General features: G+C 34.3%; 1 protein-coding gene across 1 annotated transcript in view; it reads left to right on the top strand.

Annotated features, from left to right (window-relative positions):
• The window catches only part of LOC112127754 (protein APCDD1-like), a 204,110-nt gene that overhangs the window by 177,575 nt on the left and 7,330 nt on the right, over positions 1 to 19,205 (top strand). Inside the window, exons 4-5 of the mRNA XM_024229151.1 lie at positions 10,062 to 10,191; positions 10,255 to 10,442. Of these exons, the coding sequence (XP_024084919.1) occupies positions 10,062 to 10,191; positions 10,255 to 10,442 (318 nt within the window). The remainder of the gene's footprint in view (positions 1 to 10,061; positions 10,192 to 10,254; positions 10,443 to 19,205) is intronic.

The following is a 19,205-nucleotide window of genomic DNA, read 5'->3' as shown; positions in this document are numbered from 1 at the left end:
AAAACAAAGGCAAAAGTGTTTTTTAATAGTTTTGTTAAGTTATTGAAGGGATAAGTATATATTTTAAATTTTGTTTTGTTATCAAACAATAATTAGAAAATCTGTGGGATAGATTAAACCAGCTTGACCTTCCAGTGTTTTGCAAGTTTTTGGTCATTCGCCTCTTTCGAACTTACAGACCGTATAATTTTTAATAAAGAAAGCTATTGATAATTTTATAAATCGATATATGTGCAATAGTTGTATTCGTAGTGTTATGCTTATTCAAGTCAAAAATCATAAAATCCAAATTCTTCCTATTGTTTTCCGAGAGAAGGCGAGGGTGGGCCTCGAGTTATTGAAAAGAACCAAAAGAAGAGTAACTGAACTTATATAACAACAACAGTAAGGAAAATCAATTGTGAATGTTACCCGAAGAAATGAAGAGAAAACACTCGTTACAAATCTATATTTGCATAACAGAGATGTCTATCTGTCCAAATAACGCATGTGTCTCTTTTCGTATGGTTTTTTAAAAGGCGGCAAACCTACTTCATTTTGGCTATTCACAAATTATTTTTTACTGAAAAATTATACTTAGGTAGGTAACATGTTACAAATGTAATTTATTGTGTATTTTTTGTCCGAAATTTAATTAACAATAGAATTTCAAGGCTAAAATGTTAACCAAAAATTAAATCTTAATTTTTAGTTTTAGTACAAACATGTTTTAAAACGTTAATCGCTCAGTCGATTGTTTTTTTGTTTTACACAGTTCAGTTCAGTACACTGTTTTTTCTTTTTTTAGGAAGACATAAATAAACTAGGTGTCCTTAAATTTTCGAGATTAGTTAATTTACAAACAGCTCTTTAGCGATTCTGTGTTATGAAAAATTTATCGCGAAGACGTCCTTCTAAAGGGTGACGGAAGAACGGTCCACGTTCGATAAAGTTCGTCCTTTAATTTTCACACTGGAGTGTAATTTTTTATTTAATTCAATTCCATTCCATTGTCATGAAAAAAACGGATCTGTTTGTGACAAATTCGATTGATATTGAAGGAACGTTTGATTCAAGTCCCCGCCGTTCACCAGTACAATTAAGAATTAAAAAAATACGATTGCCAAACAACAAAAAAATACACAAAAAGACAAACAAGAAAAAAACAGCTAAACTTGTCCCAAAATTGTGCAAACGCCTTTAATAATAACAGTAAACAAACTTTAAACACAAACATTGCTCATAATATAAATAAACGACATGATTTACTTGAATGTGAGTACGCATTCAGCAGCAGCAGTGTCATCAATTTGAAAAGGTTATGATAAAAATGTAACAAGACAAAATAAAATTATCATCTTAACTCTCTGGGAGAAGAAAAATCATGTCTTCAAGCCTTTAACAAAGCTTCCAGGTCTGATAAAAAGCCATAAGTATAACGAAAAGCTCTAGATAATAATGAAAATTGCGCAATAAACCAATATTAGTCACGGTTCCTAAGATCGTAAAGAGGACGACTGCTTTTAACCCTAATCTTAAACTGAACAGAAGCTTAAATGTACGAATGTTTTTGGGAAGGAAATTTAATTTGTTATCAAGAATATAATCCTCATTTATACCAGATACTTAAACCATCTGGATCTCTCCTAGAAAGAATTCAGGAACGTCAGCCCCAGAAGAACACTAAACCCTATAGAATTGTTCCTTTCTTTTATTGGGATTTTAATTAATTAATAGGGAGGTTTTTTTAGGCAATGGTAAAATGAAACGGATATGTGTGATTTTTATAAAATATTTTGGCTAGAATACACCGGATAAAAATAAAAAACCTATGTGGCATTTCCTTTTAAGTCTTCGAATTTTTTAAAAAACCATTTCTCAAATTTATAAAAGTGTACTGCTCAAAAAAAGTATATTTTTTCCAGAGACATCCTAAACAAGAGATCAGTACAACCACCAATCCTTTTTTTATTTTTATCCTTCGAAAGTTGGTAAACGGAAATTGTTTAAGCAGGACGTTGCCCCCCCCCCATGCTTTTGGTAGCTTCGTAATCGGAATTTCTGCCTTTGGAAATTCGTTATATAGAAGTTGATTCAAATAATCCTCTGTCTTTATCCAGCTTGTTCCCCAACCCTCGGGCACCTTTTTCCGTTGAATTTTATCCATGATCGATGCTAAAGGAGACGGGCTTGAAAGACCCCAGGTATTCCTAACGAATCGATTGGAGTGTATTTTCCGAAATAATACGGCGTATATTGTTAAATTTAGCGCCCACATTCACGGTGTTGACGGAAATAATGAAAAATATACCTGGTGGTTTTATGCGATAAAAATTCGAAAACTTGTGTATATATCATCGGTCAGAGTGGCGACATGTTGGATACATAATTAATGAGCACTTTCAAAAACACTGCTTGCTGCTTCTTAGAAGTATATAATCATCATACGTCCATACGGCTACTAGAAAAAACATAACCATAAAAGTTTTTTACCAGGTGTTTTTCCTTACGTGAGCTAGTAGGTTTTACCTATTTTTTTAATAAATACAAAAAATTGACCAATGGTAACCCTTTTACATTTTTAGGCAGATTGTAAAACAGTGGCCAATTTTTTTCGAATTCAAGTATCGTCAACGTCGCCATCAATTTTTTTAATTTCAAATGGGAACTCCCAAATTTTTTTGTTTTGTTTTCTGAAAATAGATTTTTCTTAGAAAAATAAATACCACAATATTTGAACACCTACAAGATTGACGTTTATAAGATTTTTTTAAATAATAGTAAATTAAGGAAATGTCTTGCACATTTTATTAAAAGCAATTTTCCATTTCCTTTTTTTGTCATTAAGTTGGAAGGTATACATAATACCAAAAAACCTTTAAACACAAACATTTCTCACAATATAAATGAAAGACATGATTTACTTTAATGTGAGTACGCATTCAGCAGCAGTGTAATAAATTGGAACAGTTTATTTGATAAAAATGTAACAACACAAAATAAAATACATTATAACACATTTAGTGGTCTATTAAATAAATTACTTCATTCAATTGATTAATCCTTTAATGTAAGGTTTTGATTGTGTAATAAAACGTTAGTGCCATGAGCGGGATTCGAACCCATGACCTTGGTTAAATACGCCGCCAGTCTACCATTTGAACTATTGTGACTTCAAACAAAATAAAATTATCATCTTAATTTTTTAAATAATTTTATTAATTTGTTTAATTAGTTTTAAATAATTTCTGTACCCAGTTAATTATTTATTTTCAAATGGTTCTTTTCAAAGTTGTTTTTCTTATTATTACGTTTGTTTACAGACCTCATGAGGAAAACAAAGAAGTTGGAAACGTTCGTTTAGTAAACATTATTTACGAAATTTCCCTTAATTTTTTTCATATTTCCAAAAAGTCATAGTGCCGTACATTTTGGAGGCGTTCCAAACTTGTGGTACTCATTATTTTCGGAAAAAAATTCTAGTTTCAGTAAAAATATAAAAAAGGGGGTTTCCCATTTGAAATAAAAAGAAATAAGAAAAATTGCCGGCGGTTTTGGAATCTGCTCAAAAATATATGAGAGGATATCATTGGTAACTCTTTTTTGTATCTGTTCAAACATTGGGAAAATCTGATGGCGTTAAAAACGACACCAATATATAAATATTTTATTTGCTGCCTTCATGTTAGAAATGTGCGTTTTTTTTAGGAGGTTTGTGATGTTAGGAATGAGTACGACGAAATACTTGCATAAGAGAAGAACGTGAGTGTTACTTGGGATGATGTTGTATGTTGCAATTAAAATTATGTATTTTATTTTCTGAAGAAGAGTGCAAAGTACATTTGAGGTTAGTATGTCATTTCTAGAGGATGTTTCTATGTATTAGTTAATTTCAAAAGGGTGGAAAGGTTTGGTACATAAAAATAAAAATAATTCAGTCAGCAATTATTACGGTTTTACCATGATTTTTTATCACTTTTTTATTTTAAAAATTCAACCAAAAAGGCGTAGGCGGTTTAACCCTTAAAAGGATATTTGTATTTCAGTCTCGTTGCTGACCCACTTGAAAAGTAGGTTCAAAGGAAACTCACGGACAGGCTCGGATTTACAAATGTTATAAGATATAACATTAAATTACTTCCCAATACAAATCAAGACGCGAGTTAACTCCCTCCCCCCAACATTAAAAACCCGGATTTTTCGCAAAGGTTTGCGTTGTTTACAGACGGCTCAAAGTTTGGAATCGCGGCATGTCTGGTCCAAGTAGTCGAGGGACATTTTCAACCTGTGAGTTTTTCTTCACGAAAGCTTCAAGACAGGGAGAAAAATTATAGTGCTTTCGAACTTGAAGCCTTAGCGATCTCTATTTTGAAAGAAAAAAAAAGAAAAGAAAGAAAAAGGAAAAAAAGCAATGATATATGCCCAAAACTATTATACGAAATTTTAAGTTATCAATATTATCATCAAACAAAATATCACCAAGTCCCGTTTCGTCACATTTTAAATATACAATTCTTAATTAATTAAAAAAAGTGTTGTCGGGGATTTTTGTTTGAGGTTAGATTTTATACATTTTTAAATTTTTCTTGTACAAACGTATAAAACAGTTTACATTTTGAAACGATGTGATGCCTTCAGTAAAGATGTGAAAGAATGGTGGACCACATTAAATTGATTTTGAAATTTGGTTTACAAAAAAATAAAATAAAATAAATTAAAATTAAAAATAAATAAATATAAAAAAAGGAGAAAATAATGCCAAAAGTAGTGTCATTCCCGAAGGCACAAGGTGGAGAAACTGTTTCAAAAATGTGTAAAATTGTTCATCTAAATTGTATTAGCTTGTTGGCTGAATAGAAAACGTGACTAACCTGAGCCCTAAAACAGTCTTCGATGTGGACTCGACTAATTATGTGGCTATTTTTTATTTGCTTAATAATTTCTTATTTCTTTGAGGCATCACAGATCATGTCTCTGAAAGAGATTTTTAAAATATTAATATATTTATGATATATAATAATGATATAAATGGTTCACTTGATGCATACACAAGAATTTATTAATTGATTTCCGAACGTTGACTTTTATCTATCTAATCATCTTTTGTTGTATTAATTTCTCCATTTTGTTGCACTTGGCTCTCTCCTAATACCTGGATTGTTTTGTCCTTGGTATCGGGCAGACCATTTTCTTTTACTCCCTCATTGTTATCATCAAACAAATCGTCGGCCAGACTTTCACCAGCACCATTTATCTCCTCTGCTTCATTGTTTGATCTAAACTTTCGTTGAGCGCTAATGACCCTTCAATTTTCATGTTTATTTCCTAGGTACATTCCGTTTTCAATACTGATATCTCGGTGATAGAGATATTATTTGTTTTTATTACAATTGTTTTCTCACTTCTGGTCTCGGATGACTCTTCTTCAATTGATTTTTCTTCTAGTATTATTTTTTGTTCATTACTTGCTTGAAAGCTTTCAACGCCAGAATCTTCTTTTCTTTCATTATTTGGTTAAACGCTTTCATCGCCCGATTCATCTTTTCTTTCATTATTTGTTACATTGTCGGGTTCTTCTTTTCTATCGGATTGCATTGCAGGATCTGAATCCAAGTTTTCATCCTCTTTCATTGGCTTGGTTGGTTCTGCCTTAAGTTCTTCAGGATTTTCAAGTTTGTCCTCGGACTTTTTTCCGCTTTCTGTTCGACTGTTTCAGTTTCCTCTTTTACCATGGCAGGCTTAGATTTGTCCTTCTTAGAAAATGATCATGATCGAAAAGTCCACTTCTTTTTTTTTCTTATTGTTAGTCGTTTCTAATTTCTTATCCGCGTCGCATTCATTTTGTGGCAGCTCTTCTGTATTTTCAGACTGTTCTTTAGGTTTCTCCTCCTTTTCATTCAACTCCTCAATGTGAAAGGTGCCGTTTTGTAATTTGTTGTCACCTTCTACTTTCTCAGAAACATCGTCCTTCTTTTCAGCAGATGGTGTTGATATATCAACAGATCTTTTACAGTGTTTGTATTTATTAGTTAATTTCAAAAGGGTGGAAAGGTTTAGTACATAAAAACAAAAATTATTCAGTCAGCAATTATTACAGTTTTACCATGATTTTTTATCACTTTTTTTATTTTAACAATTCAACCAAAAAGGCGTAGGCGGTTTAACCCTTAAAAGGATATTTGTATTTCAGTCTCGTTGTCAAAAACGTTCACTTTTATTTTTATCCGGAAATTTCGCAATAAAGGCAACGCGATCCGGTTTCAAACAAACGAGAATATCCACTGTTCGGGCTCGATAGAAGTTAACGACGTGTTGGTAATTGAACAATGGATCGTTCAGAATTTCCTCCCAGCCCAAGCGCCGAACCGAATTGTCAACTGGGGATTCGTTCTTCAACCCCATGGAAAAAAAGTTAGACCTACCTCCTCCCGAAAAACGCCAGATTGTGAACGAAAATGTTTTTGGTTTGGAGAAAGGGCAATGTTAAATTAATAATCAGGTGAAAGTGTGAATTATTTAGAGAGAAAGAAAATTGATTGAAGCATAATCTACAAATAAAAAATACATTTAGAAGAAATGTCTAATGAAAATGTAGCCATATTTGTTTAGTGGCCATAATTGACATGGCCAAAGAATTAATTATTCTTTTCATCTGAGGTTTTATGTTGAGATGACAAATTAGTGTCACTAGCGGGATTCGAACGCACGACCTTGGCTTAATACGCCGCTGCTCTAACCACTGGAGCTATCGTAACGTATTGTGTCGAAGGTCGCGTGTTCGAATCCCGCTCGTGACATTAACTTTTTCATTTCAATCAAGACCTTACATAAAACGATTAATTAATTGAAAGAAGTAATTTAGTCAATAGACCACTAAATATAATGGATAGTAAAGACAATAGTTTTTGTATTCAGACAAACGACATAATAAATCGAATTTCTCCCTTAAAGGTAAGCTGATTTTGTTTTAAATATTGTAATTGTCCATCTCTAGACAAAACAATCAACCAAGGTTGTTTCTTTTTCTTTGGCCTCTCCCGTCTATCATCTTTTATCAATCGGAAAGAGTATTTTTCATGTCATCATAAATTCTAGAAAACTCAACTACTACCCTTAACCAAACCTACACCGTCATTAAGCGTAACCCTAATCCGCATCCTAACATTAACGTATACCACCACTAATCGTAACCCTAGTCCTACCAAACCTTAACCCACCAGTAATTTAACCTAAAGCATTTGCTAACCCTAAACCACCCCTCACATTACATATCACATTCCCTGAAAATAACCAACCCCAAATCAGGCTTTAACTCTACCTATCCAAATTTAACCGTTTTTTAACTCTAACCCCAACCTAAGTTTTCTATAGCACTAACCCTAAGTTAACCTACCTTTAATCCTAACTCGAAATCTACTTAACCAAACATCTAAATTGTCCGAAGTTTTATCAAGAAAGTTCTTTCTGATCCTCCTTTGTAGAACGTGATTACACAATTCTCACTGTTTATTGTATGCTTATATACAACTGAAAAATTGTTTTATTTTAAACATTCTCTGAGTTTTGCTTATTATTTTCTTAACTAATACTAATATTAAATGACCTTTTTTTCTAATGATGAAAACCCTTGTTGGATAATATTTAAATGAGTCGGAATAATGAATATTTTAGTGTTTAAAGCCTGCATTTGAATAATAATCTCGACAACACTAACGATAATAAATAATCATGTCTGTTGGCTGTTATTAAGCATTTTTATTCAAAAAATTAGCATTAAATGAATTGGGCATTGTATACCATGGGCGTCCTAAATCCCTCGCTTTTTTCCTTGTACATTTATGTCGGTCGCAATTTACCCAAAGGAGTAATAAAACTGCTTAACGAATGTTTCCAGGCCCTTGTAAAATGGAAATGTGTGCTCGTCGGAAAAGGTCGTTATATTGTAGGTTGTCGTGGCTGACTGAGAGGGGTCGCAGGGGAAAATCTGCAGGAGGTGGATTGGACCGATTCCAAGATCGTGTTTTTTAGGAAGAGTTACCACTGTTTTTCTTTCAATTACCTCGTCCTATTCGGCTTAATTTCCTTTGTATTGGATAGAGAAGGGAAATAGAAGGATTTATCTCTTAAACTTATTCCAAATAATTATCGCTCGATTTAGGCATGAGGGTCATTCAAAATTCAACCGATTGATTTTTTTAAAAATATTTCATATCTTACTATTTCATTTATAATTTAATCTTGAAGTAAAAATGTTTATTTCAAGGTTAATTTGTAATAAATAACCTTTACCCTTTTCAGACAGTGATTAGAAAATTAGAGTAGAACGTTGTCCTTAATCAATTGATAAAAGATAGAAAGCCCGATCCTTTTTTCTTGACAGTTGTTGACTCTATGATATGGCCTTTTTCTTTGTACAGAATTTAATGTATAAGAAATAACGTTGTTTGAAATTATAGCCGCTTATTATTAAAAGGTTTTTTCATGGTATAATGAAAAAAGTTTAACAAACAAAATATAACGAACTTTTTTGTACATTTTTTTCTAGAGACGGTTTTTTTTCACTCTTGTTATAAATCATTGTCCGAAAATTGGTCTCGACGTCGCCCTGTAAAGGCACGTAGATCGTAGTTTCGTAGATGTTCACCGGGGAATTGTCTTGAGCTGTTACTGGGATATCGATGCCGGGGAAGTTTCGCTCTAGAATCGTAAATTTCTTACTTGGGACAAAAGGATGGAAGGGGGTGCCTGGAATCTCTTGTACGACCGAATCCGCCGCTAATTCCCAGAGAGATCAGAGAGTTTTTTTTATGTTATACTATCCGATTGTCCATTTTCTTGGACGGAAACATCAGGCAAAATAATTATTTTACCTCAAAAAACTACATTATCATAAATTGATAATATTGTTATCTTTTCTTCGATAGAACAGATTTCTTCTTGCTAGAGGATTTCTATAGGATTTTTTTCTATAACCCTCTGTTTCCGAGAAACGAGTGTTTGTAAATAATATTTTTTTAAGACTACTTAAATACGTTATAAAAGATTTGATCTGTTCAAAATTTTTGACTCAAGTAGAAAAACAAAATGTTATCTTCGATAAATGTCAGTAAAGTAATTGTTATATTATTTTATTAAAGATATAACATTATATTTTCGTTATAATATTGTACTGTTTTAAAAAATAAAGAGAAAATTTGTTGGGTAGACTAAACCTGCACGTTCTACCAGTCTTGCGCAAATGTTGGCCTCTAACGCTGTGCAAACTTGACAAGAAATTTATTTTTGATTTAATTATAAATTAATTATTATTATTTATTTTATGTATTTCTAATTATGGTTAATAATAAATATTCTATTTTATATATTCAAAAATTCTAGCATAAACGGATTTTTTTACGTCGTAGGTTTTTTTCAACGAACCGCATCCAAAGATAGCAATGCGCTTTTTTAAAAGTTAGAAAAGTTTTCCCAATTGGATTTTAATTCAATTCAGATCCATTATTCATCGACTTACATAGTTGTCATTTTAATATCGAAAACGTATCCTGTTTGCATTCAAGAGCCTGGGTCCTGTTTAGGCAAGTAGCAGTGGCAGGTTGCCGGTTGCCCCTTTTTTTCCATTGCTCCACCTCGTTTTCACAAGCAGTATGAATCCGAACACGAGGAAATCCGTTAAAACTTGGTTGCAGGATTAGTTACAATATAAATAATTTAAAATAGAAAATCTCATTTTTTACTCGGAAAAAATCATGAATAAAGTAATTTACTTAAAAGGTTTTAATAATGAAGATGTATATATTTTGCAGTTTTACTGTTATCGATCTAAAAAACATAAGTTATTACTTAAAATATTAAAGTGTTCAGAGTAGCCATTTAGATGAAAAGTAGATTAATAACAGATGTAGTAAATTCTAAAAATAACAAGGTTATATCCAGGCGTATAATTCTTTCTTCACGGCTGTATTTTTCATCTCGGTCTTATTTTTGACAGTTATTTCTTCCGTTTTTTTCCCTCCCTCTTCCTCTTCGTTAAACGTAGAAAATAGGAAACAACCACGTTTCATTATGTTTTGTCGTTTCAGATCGCCCAGGACCTCTCGGCCAAAGCGAACACTTCTTGCCCGGGGGTCGTGGTTGGGAGGTGGCTCCCAGAAGTCGAGTACATCGTGTATAGACATCAGGAACGAAACGATTCTAAAGAAAAAAGCAAAGGTATTTTACATAACAAACTAAAATCGATTAATTTTACTCATGTATTTTTTTTTTAATTTTCAGAAGAGCTCGATAGAGAAAGAGCATGTATGAGCCTTCTGAGGCTGTCATACGAAGAGGTTGGCCTTGTCAGGATACAAAAGAGGCCTCCCATGCCCTATGATTCCTGGGGCATGAGGGAAGAATTGCTCCTAGGGGAGGCTAAAGGGAAAACGACAGTTTTTCACGATCCCATGGTCAGGGCAAACCAGGTATTTAAAAATCTAGATATTTTGTATCAGAAAATGTTTTTAACTACAGGTTATCCATATTTATTCCAAATTATGAAAACTTTCTCATATTTTTAATATATTAAAAAACTCATGAAATAATTTCATGCTGAGTAAACTAAGTTCGGCCGTAAATGTTAAACAACTTTTAGTTAATTATACCGCGAAACTAGTTTCTTTCGAGAGGTTTATAAGTAAGTAAAAAAAAGGGGTTGTTTATTTTAGTTTATAATAATTACATGCTGTAACATTTTTTTTTTCAATTCACAGAATTATTGTATACACAAGATACATGTCGAGGCGAGTATCGAATTGCAAGTCTCAACCTAAAAAAATAATGTTTACACGGATCAGAAAAATAACAAAATATATCAGATACTTCAAAAAATTACTTCGCCATGGTTTTAGGCCAAAAGAATTTTATTTAGTTTTTCTAATTTGTAACTTGGGTATTTAACTTATTCGTAAAGGAATTAAAACATCAGGGTACTATTTGTTTCCAGCCGGCGTAATGGGCCTACACTTGCGCAACACTTGAAAGTTGTGCGAGTTTAATCTATCATGTCCATTTGGGTGCTATTGTTTTCAAATATTTTAAATTAATTATTAAAGCATATCTGACAAAATTAATAATTTTTTAATTAAACTAAAGTACTTTCTGAATCATTTGTTACTAGAATGAGTTAATAACTAACTGTCGATTTGTAAACTTTGTAAATGTATTAAAGAATAAAGACATATAATAGTAGTAATAACTAACTGATAACTACGAATAGATTAAAAAGAAAATGGAGTTTTCATTCAAAGTACATATTGAAGGGGTTTAGTCTATGGGAAAATTGTGCCATCATCTCCGTTTATTGTTTTCATAAAGATTTATGAAATAAATAAATCTTAACTTTGAACTGGATAAAGTTGTTCGGTTTCCAGATTTGCCAGATCTCGAGGTCTCTGGTCGTTAACTCTTTTCCTTACATTGAAAACACGATCGTGGAAGTTTTAAAATATCAATAATAAGCCAAAGATGCTATAAGCAGGTACAAACTGGTTATAAGTTTAGCTTAAAGATGCCCATTTGTAAGAACATTAGGCTCGATAATTCTTTGTAAAAATATGAGGTAATCTTTTGGTAGTATTTTTTAAATCTAATCCGGGTGAAATTTCGTTCCGTTTGTCAAAACTAATGAAATGTTTAAACATAGCAAAGTTTTCTATTTTGTTAGACGGAACATTTAATAACGACAAAAATTGTCTAGTGTTTAAAACATAATTAAATTTACTGTTCACAAACAAACGGAACGTAGAAAAAAAAGACAGTTGTTCAACATTCGGTGCGATTTCTCGGCTTTAAAAAAATATCTTAAGATTAATAACGTATGAATATAAACAGCATAACAAAGTGTAGTGAACATAATAAAACAAACTTTATATAAATGAAACAATTGGAACATGATATATGAAGCAAATAAAAAGTTGGCAGGTAAAACGGTACGGGTTCCTTAATAAATAACTCCAAAAAAAATATTCCAGTGAGCTTTAGTAGTATAAACTACTTACAAAAGATACATGAAAATTCATTTTTCAATTAAAAATAGCGGTGAATTTTTTCTCAGTATCTTATCGTATTTCTGAACCGATTTTCAAATTGTTTTCGTCATTGTTCATAAAATCAACTTGAAATCTGAAAAACAAAATATAGGTTACCTTTCAAAAAAAAAAATGAATTAACGCGTTTTAAGAATTTGAAAATCTATTTATTATTGCAGTTGTCGAAAGTAGAGCTTATGATGAAAAGCCTGTTTAATAGTTTTATGTTCAGTTTGTGTAATTCTTGGGGAAACCGAGGACACAGAGGACAGTAAGCTGACAGTTTGTATGTTATATTTATTTATAAAAATGTTAATATTATAAACTTTATTATTATATCATTAAATATTAAGTTAGCCTTTCAGAACAACGCGGTAAAGCAACACTTGCGCATCACAGACACAGCGGGTTTACTCTATTTCTGTTTCAAGTCGTTGTTTACTTTTCAAATTTATAATCATATAAAATAATTAAGAAGTTTTTAAAAAGAGTATCTCGTGTAATGCATTAAGAAATTAGTTATAGTAATTTCTCGGATATAACGTGAAATCTTGAGACAAGTTTTACAAAGCCGTTTTACTACTTCATCTATTGCAACCCTCTTCAAACATGGATAATGTGTGTAATATCATATTTTCACAAGTATTTTAATTTGAACAAAATTAAAATACTGAAAATTGTATATATTTAATATTACGAAATAAATTTTACATCGGCCTGGTCAGCCGTTGACTGTTTTAGAAAGTTTAATAAATACTTGTTTTATATTATAATTTCTTCAATAAATGCGAATTTTTAATTTCAATCTACGATAAAACAGAACTAATTTGATTTAACTCGTGGATTTTATTTTAGAAAATCGTCCGCTCCATTTTTCATCCAGATAACACGGTTTTTCTTGCCTATGGCTATCGAAGATGTTTATCGTCAGATAAAACTTTAATTATTCCCAGCCCAATGGAAAGTTTCGACAATTAATTACAGCTTGATTTTGCGTTCGGCCGTCTGCTATCCAGACTTTATACGATGTGTATAATTTAAGCAGAGTTAGCCTTTGAAAACTTTCCCAACTTTGTGTGATGGGGAAAGGTGAATTTGAAGAGATTGTTATGAATTTCTATTTCCACCGATATAATTATAAAATAAACCATATATTTATAAAATCAATGGTGAATGCAATGCTTGTTAGACTCGAAATTTACAAGTTTAAAACTAAACGAAAATACTGTAATTTTTGACTTACAAAAAATCAAAATTATATAAAGAAATGTAAAATCATTAAAATTATTGGAATATATTCAGGGGTAATCACAGCACTTGGTGAATAATATGAATAGATCAAACGTTGATTAAAATAGAAGGAAAAAAAATCCAGTAAGTTACGAAATCCCACAACTGACCCTTGTTTTTGTCCTACCCTTTCATCGTTTTTGGTTGATTACTGAAGATGAAAATTGCCTTCCTTTACAACATTCAAAGAAGAAAATCCCGACCAACTGTTCATAGCTCCAAATCCCGGATTATCTCCCAAGAAGTGTTCTGCATTTGATGGGATTGGAAGAGTGTACATTATTTTTGGCTTTTTCAGGCTAGACAAACCGTTAATTGTACTGCAAACAGCACATGTTTAGAACGATTCAAGTCTGCAATTGTCCCACAACAATTAAAAAAGAAAAAAAGCTAATCGCAAGAGTATTTTTGTCCACCGGGAAGAGCTCGCCAAAGGAATTTGCAAGTTTGGCTTGGATATGCTTCTCTACTCAACGAATACAGATTTTTCCTTACTCCGATTTCTTAAAAATACTATTTCTGGAGAAAATCTACTTCTCTTGCGAAAATATTGATAAAAAAACTAAGAAACTTTGGGAAAACAAAATCACATGTAAGTTTGGACTTATCACCTATATCAAAATTATTTTATTACCCGATAAAAAATAGATTGTGTTTAATTCTACTCTTAAATCAAGCAAACAAATTTTCCAACGTTTTTATACAAATAGTTAAATAGCAATGAATTTTTAAGCATTTTTAAGTTTTCCTGGGATGTTCATTTAAGTTACTGACTTTTATATTATTACAAATGCTTTTTTTAACAGACTTTGTACTTATCTATTCAATTTTTAACAAATGGAGCAATGACATATTAAAAATTGGGATAAAACCCCTGAAATGAAAAGAACATTCAACTTTCCTTGGTTATAACCCTGAAGTACTTCTTAAAATTATATCATTCCGAAATTTTCACTCGTTTTTTAAATTTTTTTATAAACAATTGATTTAACATCTTGCAATAGCCAAGCGGTCTCGGATATTCCAGATGTGCAGTCCATTAAATAAATCACCCCAACCTTTTCGACTCTGTATACTAAATATAAATAGGGAACAAACCGGCTGTTCAAATCGAATAGCAATTAGTTGGATAAAATAGGAGAGAAATTAGGGCAATTGCTGTTGTGGCAGCTAAACTGCTTGACATGAATAAAACCGTACATTCGGTATTTTACAGTAAAAACCTGTTTGCCCACTCTCTAGATCATATTGAAATAAACAGGAAAATAAAGTATTAATTGCAATTAAAATATTACGCTATTTAGGCGATATTGTATTTCTGTTCCTCCCTATTTCTCGCAAAAATACCCAGATTTAAATTTTTTAATTATTTTTCTTTTATACTGCAGCTTTGTTATTTATATGAATTTGTTATTTGTTGGTGTTTGTTGTTGTTAGATTGCGCGCTGTTGCGGTGGGAAACAAATATAGCAATAAATTTAAATAAACCAAAATTAAAATAAAACCCAACACTTGAGGTGGAACCGAGGGTGTCCTCCTTTAATTGGATTTTTTTTGTAAACTTTTAGTACAATAGAACTGTTTTTGTTTAGTTCCTTAATTTTTATTATGTAAAATCGCACGAGGACATTTTCATTCAGATAATAAAGTTTTTCTTCTCTCCTCTTCTCTCCGGCTTTTAATGATGTTTGTCGTCAGAGAAAACTTTAATATTCTCGATCATGGGAAGTTTTGACAATTAATTACTGATTGATTTTTCCCTGCGACCGCATGCCATAAACACTTTATGCGATTTGTATAATTTATTACCAAAGACAATATTAATCATTAATTTCTGAACTAGCGACTCTTTATGCACCTAGTGAAACATAGTGTCATACTGTATGAAGTTCCAATATTATCAAAAGTCAACCAAGCGTTCCAACTTCAAAAAATTCAGTCGATCAAACCCAAATTTTTTTAAATCATTGCCCAAGCTACCTATTTTGAGTCAAACTTCATATGTATACAGACCTTCAAATCCCACTTATTATTTAATTTATAAAAAAACGACAAAGACGGTCCAAAAAAAGTGGAAATTTATACCCAATCCTTGACAACCCTGTAAGTCTTCTTTTCAGAATCCGGCATAATAGCCCCATACACTAACATAACGAAGACCCGGTATGATATGATTGCTTAGGTGATACATGCTAGGTTCCGTCCGAACCTTTTTATGTCGGTAGCTGGTGGATTTCACTCCCACTTTAAATTAAAGAGAAAATGAAAATAACTTCTAATAAAGACTTCATATTAAGATGAACGGAACGGGAAGCACGTTCACCACTGGGAGCAAGTTACGATGAGAGCTGTTCCTCATCGGCTCGTTTAATCTTCAGATAGTACTGCTTTTCTTGCATATTTTAACAAACATTATGTAAGCAAAGTAGGTCAGAAATGGTCAAAATTTGGATTTAACCTCATTGTTGTGATCCTAGTATTATAAAACCCTTAGGTACCGACTTTCGTGGAAATCTGTGTACATCAATTTTTTGACTAATAATTTCGACGACCTGACTGGCAAGCTCGATCGTCAGTTTTCTCAAAACCTAAGAAACCAATTGTCATGGTTTATAATTCGTTTTGAAGAAAATGTCATGTGCTTTTTATAACTGTATCAAACATTAAATTCGGACTTTTATTTTCATTTCACAAAACGAGGTTAATTTTTGGGGAATAATTTTTTGTGTATTTTCTTATAGAATTCCTTTATATATTTTTATGGTACATACGTCGACAAGAAGCTACAATCCTCTTCTTTCATATGGTATGTTTGACGTTAAAATCCTTTTAAATGTTTTTTCAATTATAACCGTTTCAATCAGATATTCTGACAACGACTTCTTCAAAATCGAAAAAAAATCCCGAGGTCAAAAAATCGAAAAATTTAAATTGAAACAACAATTTATTTGTAGAAGTATCTTGAGGTGTATAAACGAAATTTCATATTGGTTTTAAAAAAAAATTTATGATCTAGTTTACTTGAAAAAAATTTGGTTTTTCTAATTTTTTTGGTTATTGATAACTAATATTTTTATCTCAACTTAAAACCTTAATTAATTGAATGTTATTGATAACTTTGATAGTGATACTATTTTTTTATTGCATTGTATAAAATTATATATTCACATAGATTTGATCAGGTAGAAGAGCGAGCTAAAAATCTTTAAGAAACGGTAAATTACAATTTTCAATTTTTTTTGCGATATCAGGGTTTATTAACTAGACGTGGCGGATACGTTTCCTATATTTTGGAGTATAGAATCGCCAAAAAATGTTTGGTCCAAATCTGTGACACACCAACATGGTCGTCCAATTGTACGCTATGAAGCAATACGCTGAGGAATAGCTCTCAGAATTGGTACTGAGGGTGAGCAAGTCGACTGGAGTTGCCTATGGTGGATTTCAGTGGGATGCCGCAGAAGGGGTGTGAATTCTTGCGTTTGGCCTTTATTACCAAGAGAAGTCGAGCAAGTGTAAAAATGTTGGTATTAATACCAATATTAAGGGATCTTGGTCCATCCATTCATGTCTGGAATCTTTGCTGTTGGTCTGGCCGCAGAGGAGAATACAACCAAATGGAAACCGCAAAAACAATGCTTTCAGCGCGGGACCGAGGCTTACGCATGGGAGTAACTGGCTCTCGGATGGGTATTCTGAGGCCCTTGGGTTAGTAGAGGCTTGCCTAACGGCTTTTCATCGAATGCCTGAGGGTTGTGGTCGCACACCGAGAGCAGTAAGTAAAAGAGAGGGAATATGCCGATCCCCTATTTAATTCTCCAAAGTGGTCAAGGCCTAGTGGTGGAGTACTGTCTCTTGGCTTTGGGGGCGGCGGTTGGCTCTGGGAAAGTAGCGGGCACCTGTAAGGGTGACCCTTTGAAATTCTGGGGTCCCTGTCGATCACCAAAGGCAACCATCGAGGAGATTGAATTGATTAACAATCCTCAAGTTACCAAATTCGTGTGGGAGAGACTCTAAAAGCTTCCAAGTGGGGTAGGAATAACTCTTGAGTAGTAACAGGACTATTGGAGCCTGCGAGGTCTCTGTTGGGGTTCCGAACCCATGAAGAGCAATTGCGAAGAAAGGTAGCCTATGACGGCGGGTAGTATCGACGGGTGCCCCCGCGCTCGCTTAAGCTATCTTACTGCTCTGAGTGTCACGAGAGGCAGCGGAAGGCGTAGCCCATGTTATCTGGGCTCGACAGTTCGGCTGTTCCCGTTTCTGACGCTGGGGGAGACTTGAACACCTCCCCCTTGCCTCCATGTGCGATTCAAGGGTTCGAATCGCTGAGGAAGAGTCTCTCAAGCCCAGGTGTGAGCGACATTCGGCCTTCGGGGAGTAGCAGGGAACCTGAACGGAAACTGCGAAAGCCTGAGGAGCCGGTCGCCCACCACGAGCACACTGATTGTGAAGAGTGAGTGCTTGCGATTGAGGATCCCAATCCGACCTGCGGGATTATTTTCCGCAGACTCGGATTCATCCCCCGAGACGACTGGCTGGGATAGGGCCGACTAGTTCGGCTCTTGAACGGCCATCTCTTCTCACTCATCTTGGGAGTCGTGGCCCACTTTATGTGGAACTACGGCGACAATGGGTGGTATAGTGTGGTTTGTGACTCGAGACCCCGAAACGGCTCACCTCGTGTTCTCATCCACGGCCCTTTTTTCTCAATCCGAGCTCCTTCATTCTATCCTGTGACCCCTCCTAACCCTTGGTTGCAAGGGGGGTCCGGGCACAAAATAAAGGTGCAGCCCAGAGAGCGTGGCAACCTCTCTGAAGCACAAGCTGTACTCGAGTCGGCCTAGGGTCGGCATGGGCGGCCGGTGCCTTAGCAGAGTCGCACGAGGGCCAGTGCACTAGATCCTGTTTGCATAGACGGGGGAGGGTGTATGTCCATCTGTACCACGGGGTAACTAAACTTTCCAAATTCAGCCCTAGTTATACTGGGAATGGATTCGTGGTGGCGCGTGGTGACGCCCCTGGCTGGAACATAGACAGAGGCTGTCTTCTATCTGTGACTTTAGTGAAGCAAGTGGGAAACGTTGCGACCGGACGACGGCGTGTAAGCGTTGAGAACGCAATGATCATGCTATAGTCCCTTGAATGCGTGAGTAAGCGAATGGAAGCGTGTAGTGAATCGGCGTCTCTGACTCGAGTATGCTTTGCATTGTTGTGCGTATGACCGGCGTGGTACCCTTGGGGAAGGGAAGGATCGGACCACCTAGGCTGAGCCTATGGCGTCCCTCGAATGCGCGTGACAGGTGTAGGCTGAGCTCGATATGACACTTTACCGTAGGCGGTGCTCATCTAGGGTGTGGTTAGCAATTCCACTTTAAACTAAACCGCTGCCGGGGCGTTCCCGGAAGTTTCTACGCTGGGGGAACCTCTATACTCAGAGAGATAGAGTGGCCTTCTCTATTTAGGGAGTACGCGGAGGGGGTGACAGGGTGATGTATTTCGGCCTGCTAGCCTTTCGCGTACGGCATTCGACCCGATGCACAATGCGGGCCCGACTATTCGGAGTGGACAAGCGGAGAGCGAGGTTGTCTCGGCAACACCATTCCGTCGTATGCGGAGGTGCGTCAGCACTCATTTTGAGAGTCCGATAAGGCCGAATAGTCCAGGTGCGGACGCTAAAGATCCTCTTGTCTTGTTGACGATGAGTATTCGGGAACACAATGTACGCTATGAAGCAAACTCAATTTGAATGGGTTTATGTGCCGTACAAACAAACATAAAAAACATTTTATTACTAAAGGTTTTCGAGAATTTATTCGTAAAGGTCTGAGTAATTGTTTTCATCAGGCGTTACGGGCCTACCCTTGCGCA

The sequence above is a fragment of the Cimex lectularius genome, unplaced genomic scaffold (genome assembly GCF_000648675.2).
Source record: "Cimex lectularius strain Harlan isolate CLEC.00 unplaced genomic scaffold, Clec_2.1 scaffold300, whole genome shotgun sequence".
In the NCBI taxonomy this organism is placed as follows: domain Eukaryota; kingdom Metazoa; phylum Arthropoda; class Insecta; order Hemiptera; family Cimicidae; genus Cimex; species Cimex lectularius.
This window is presented reverse-complemented; position numbering and strand designations above follow the sequence as displayed.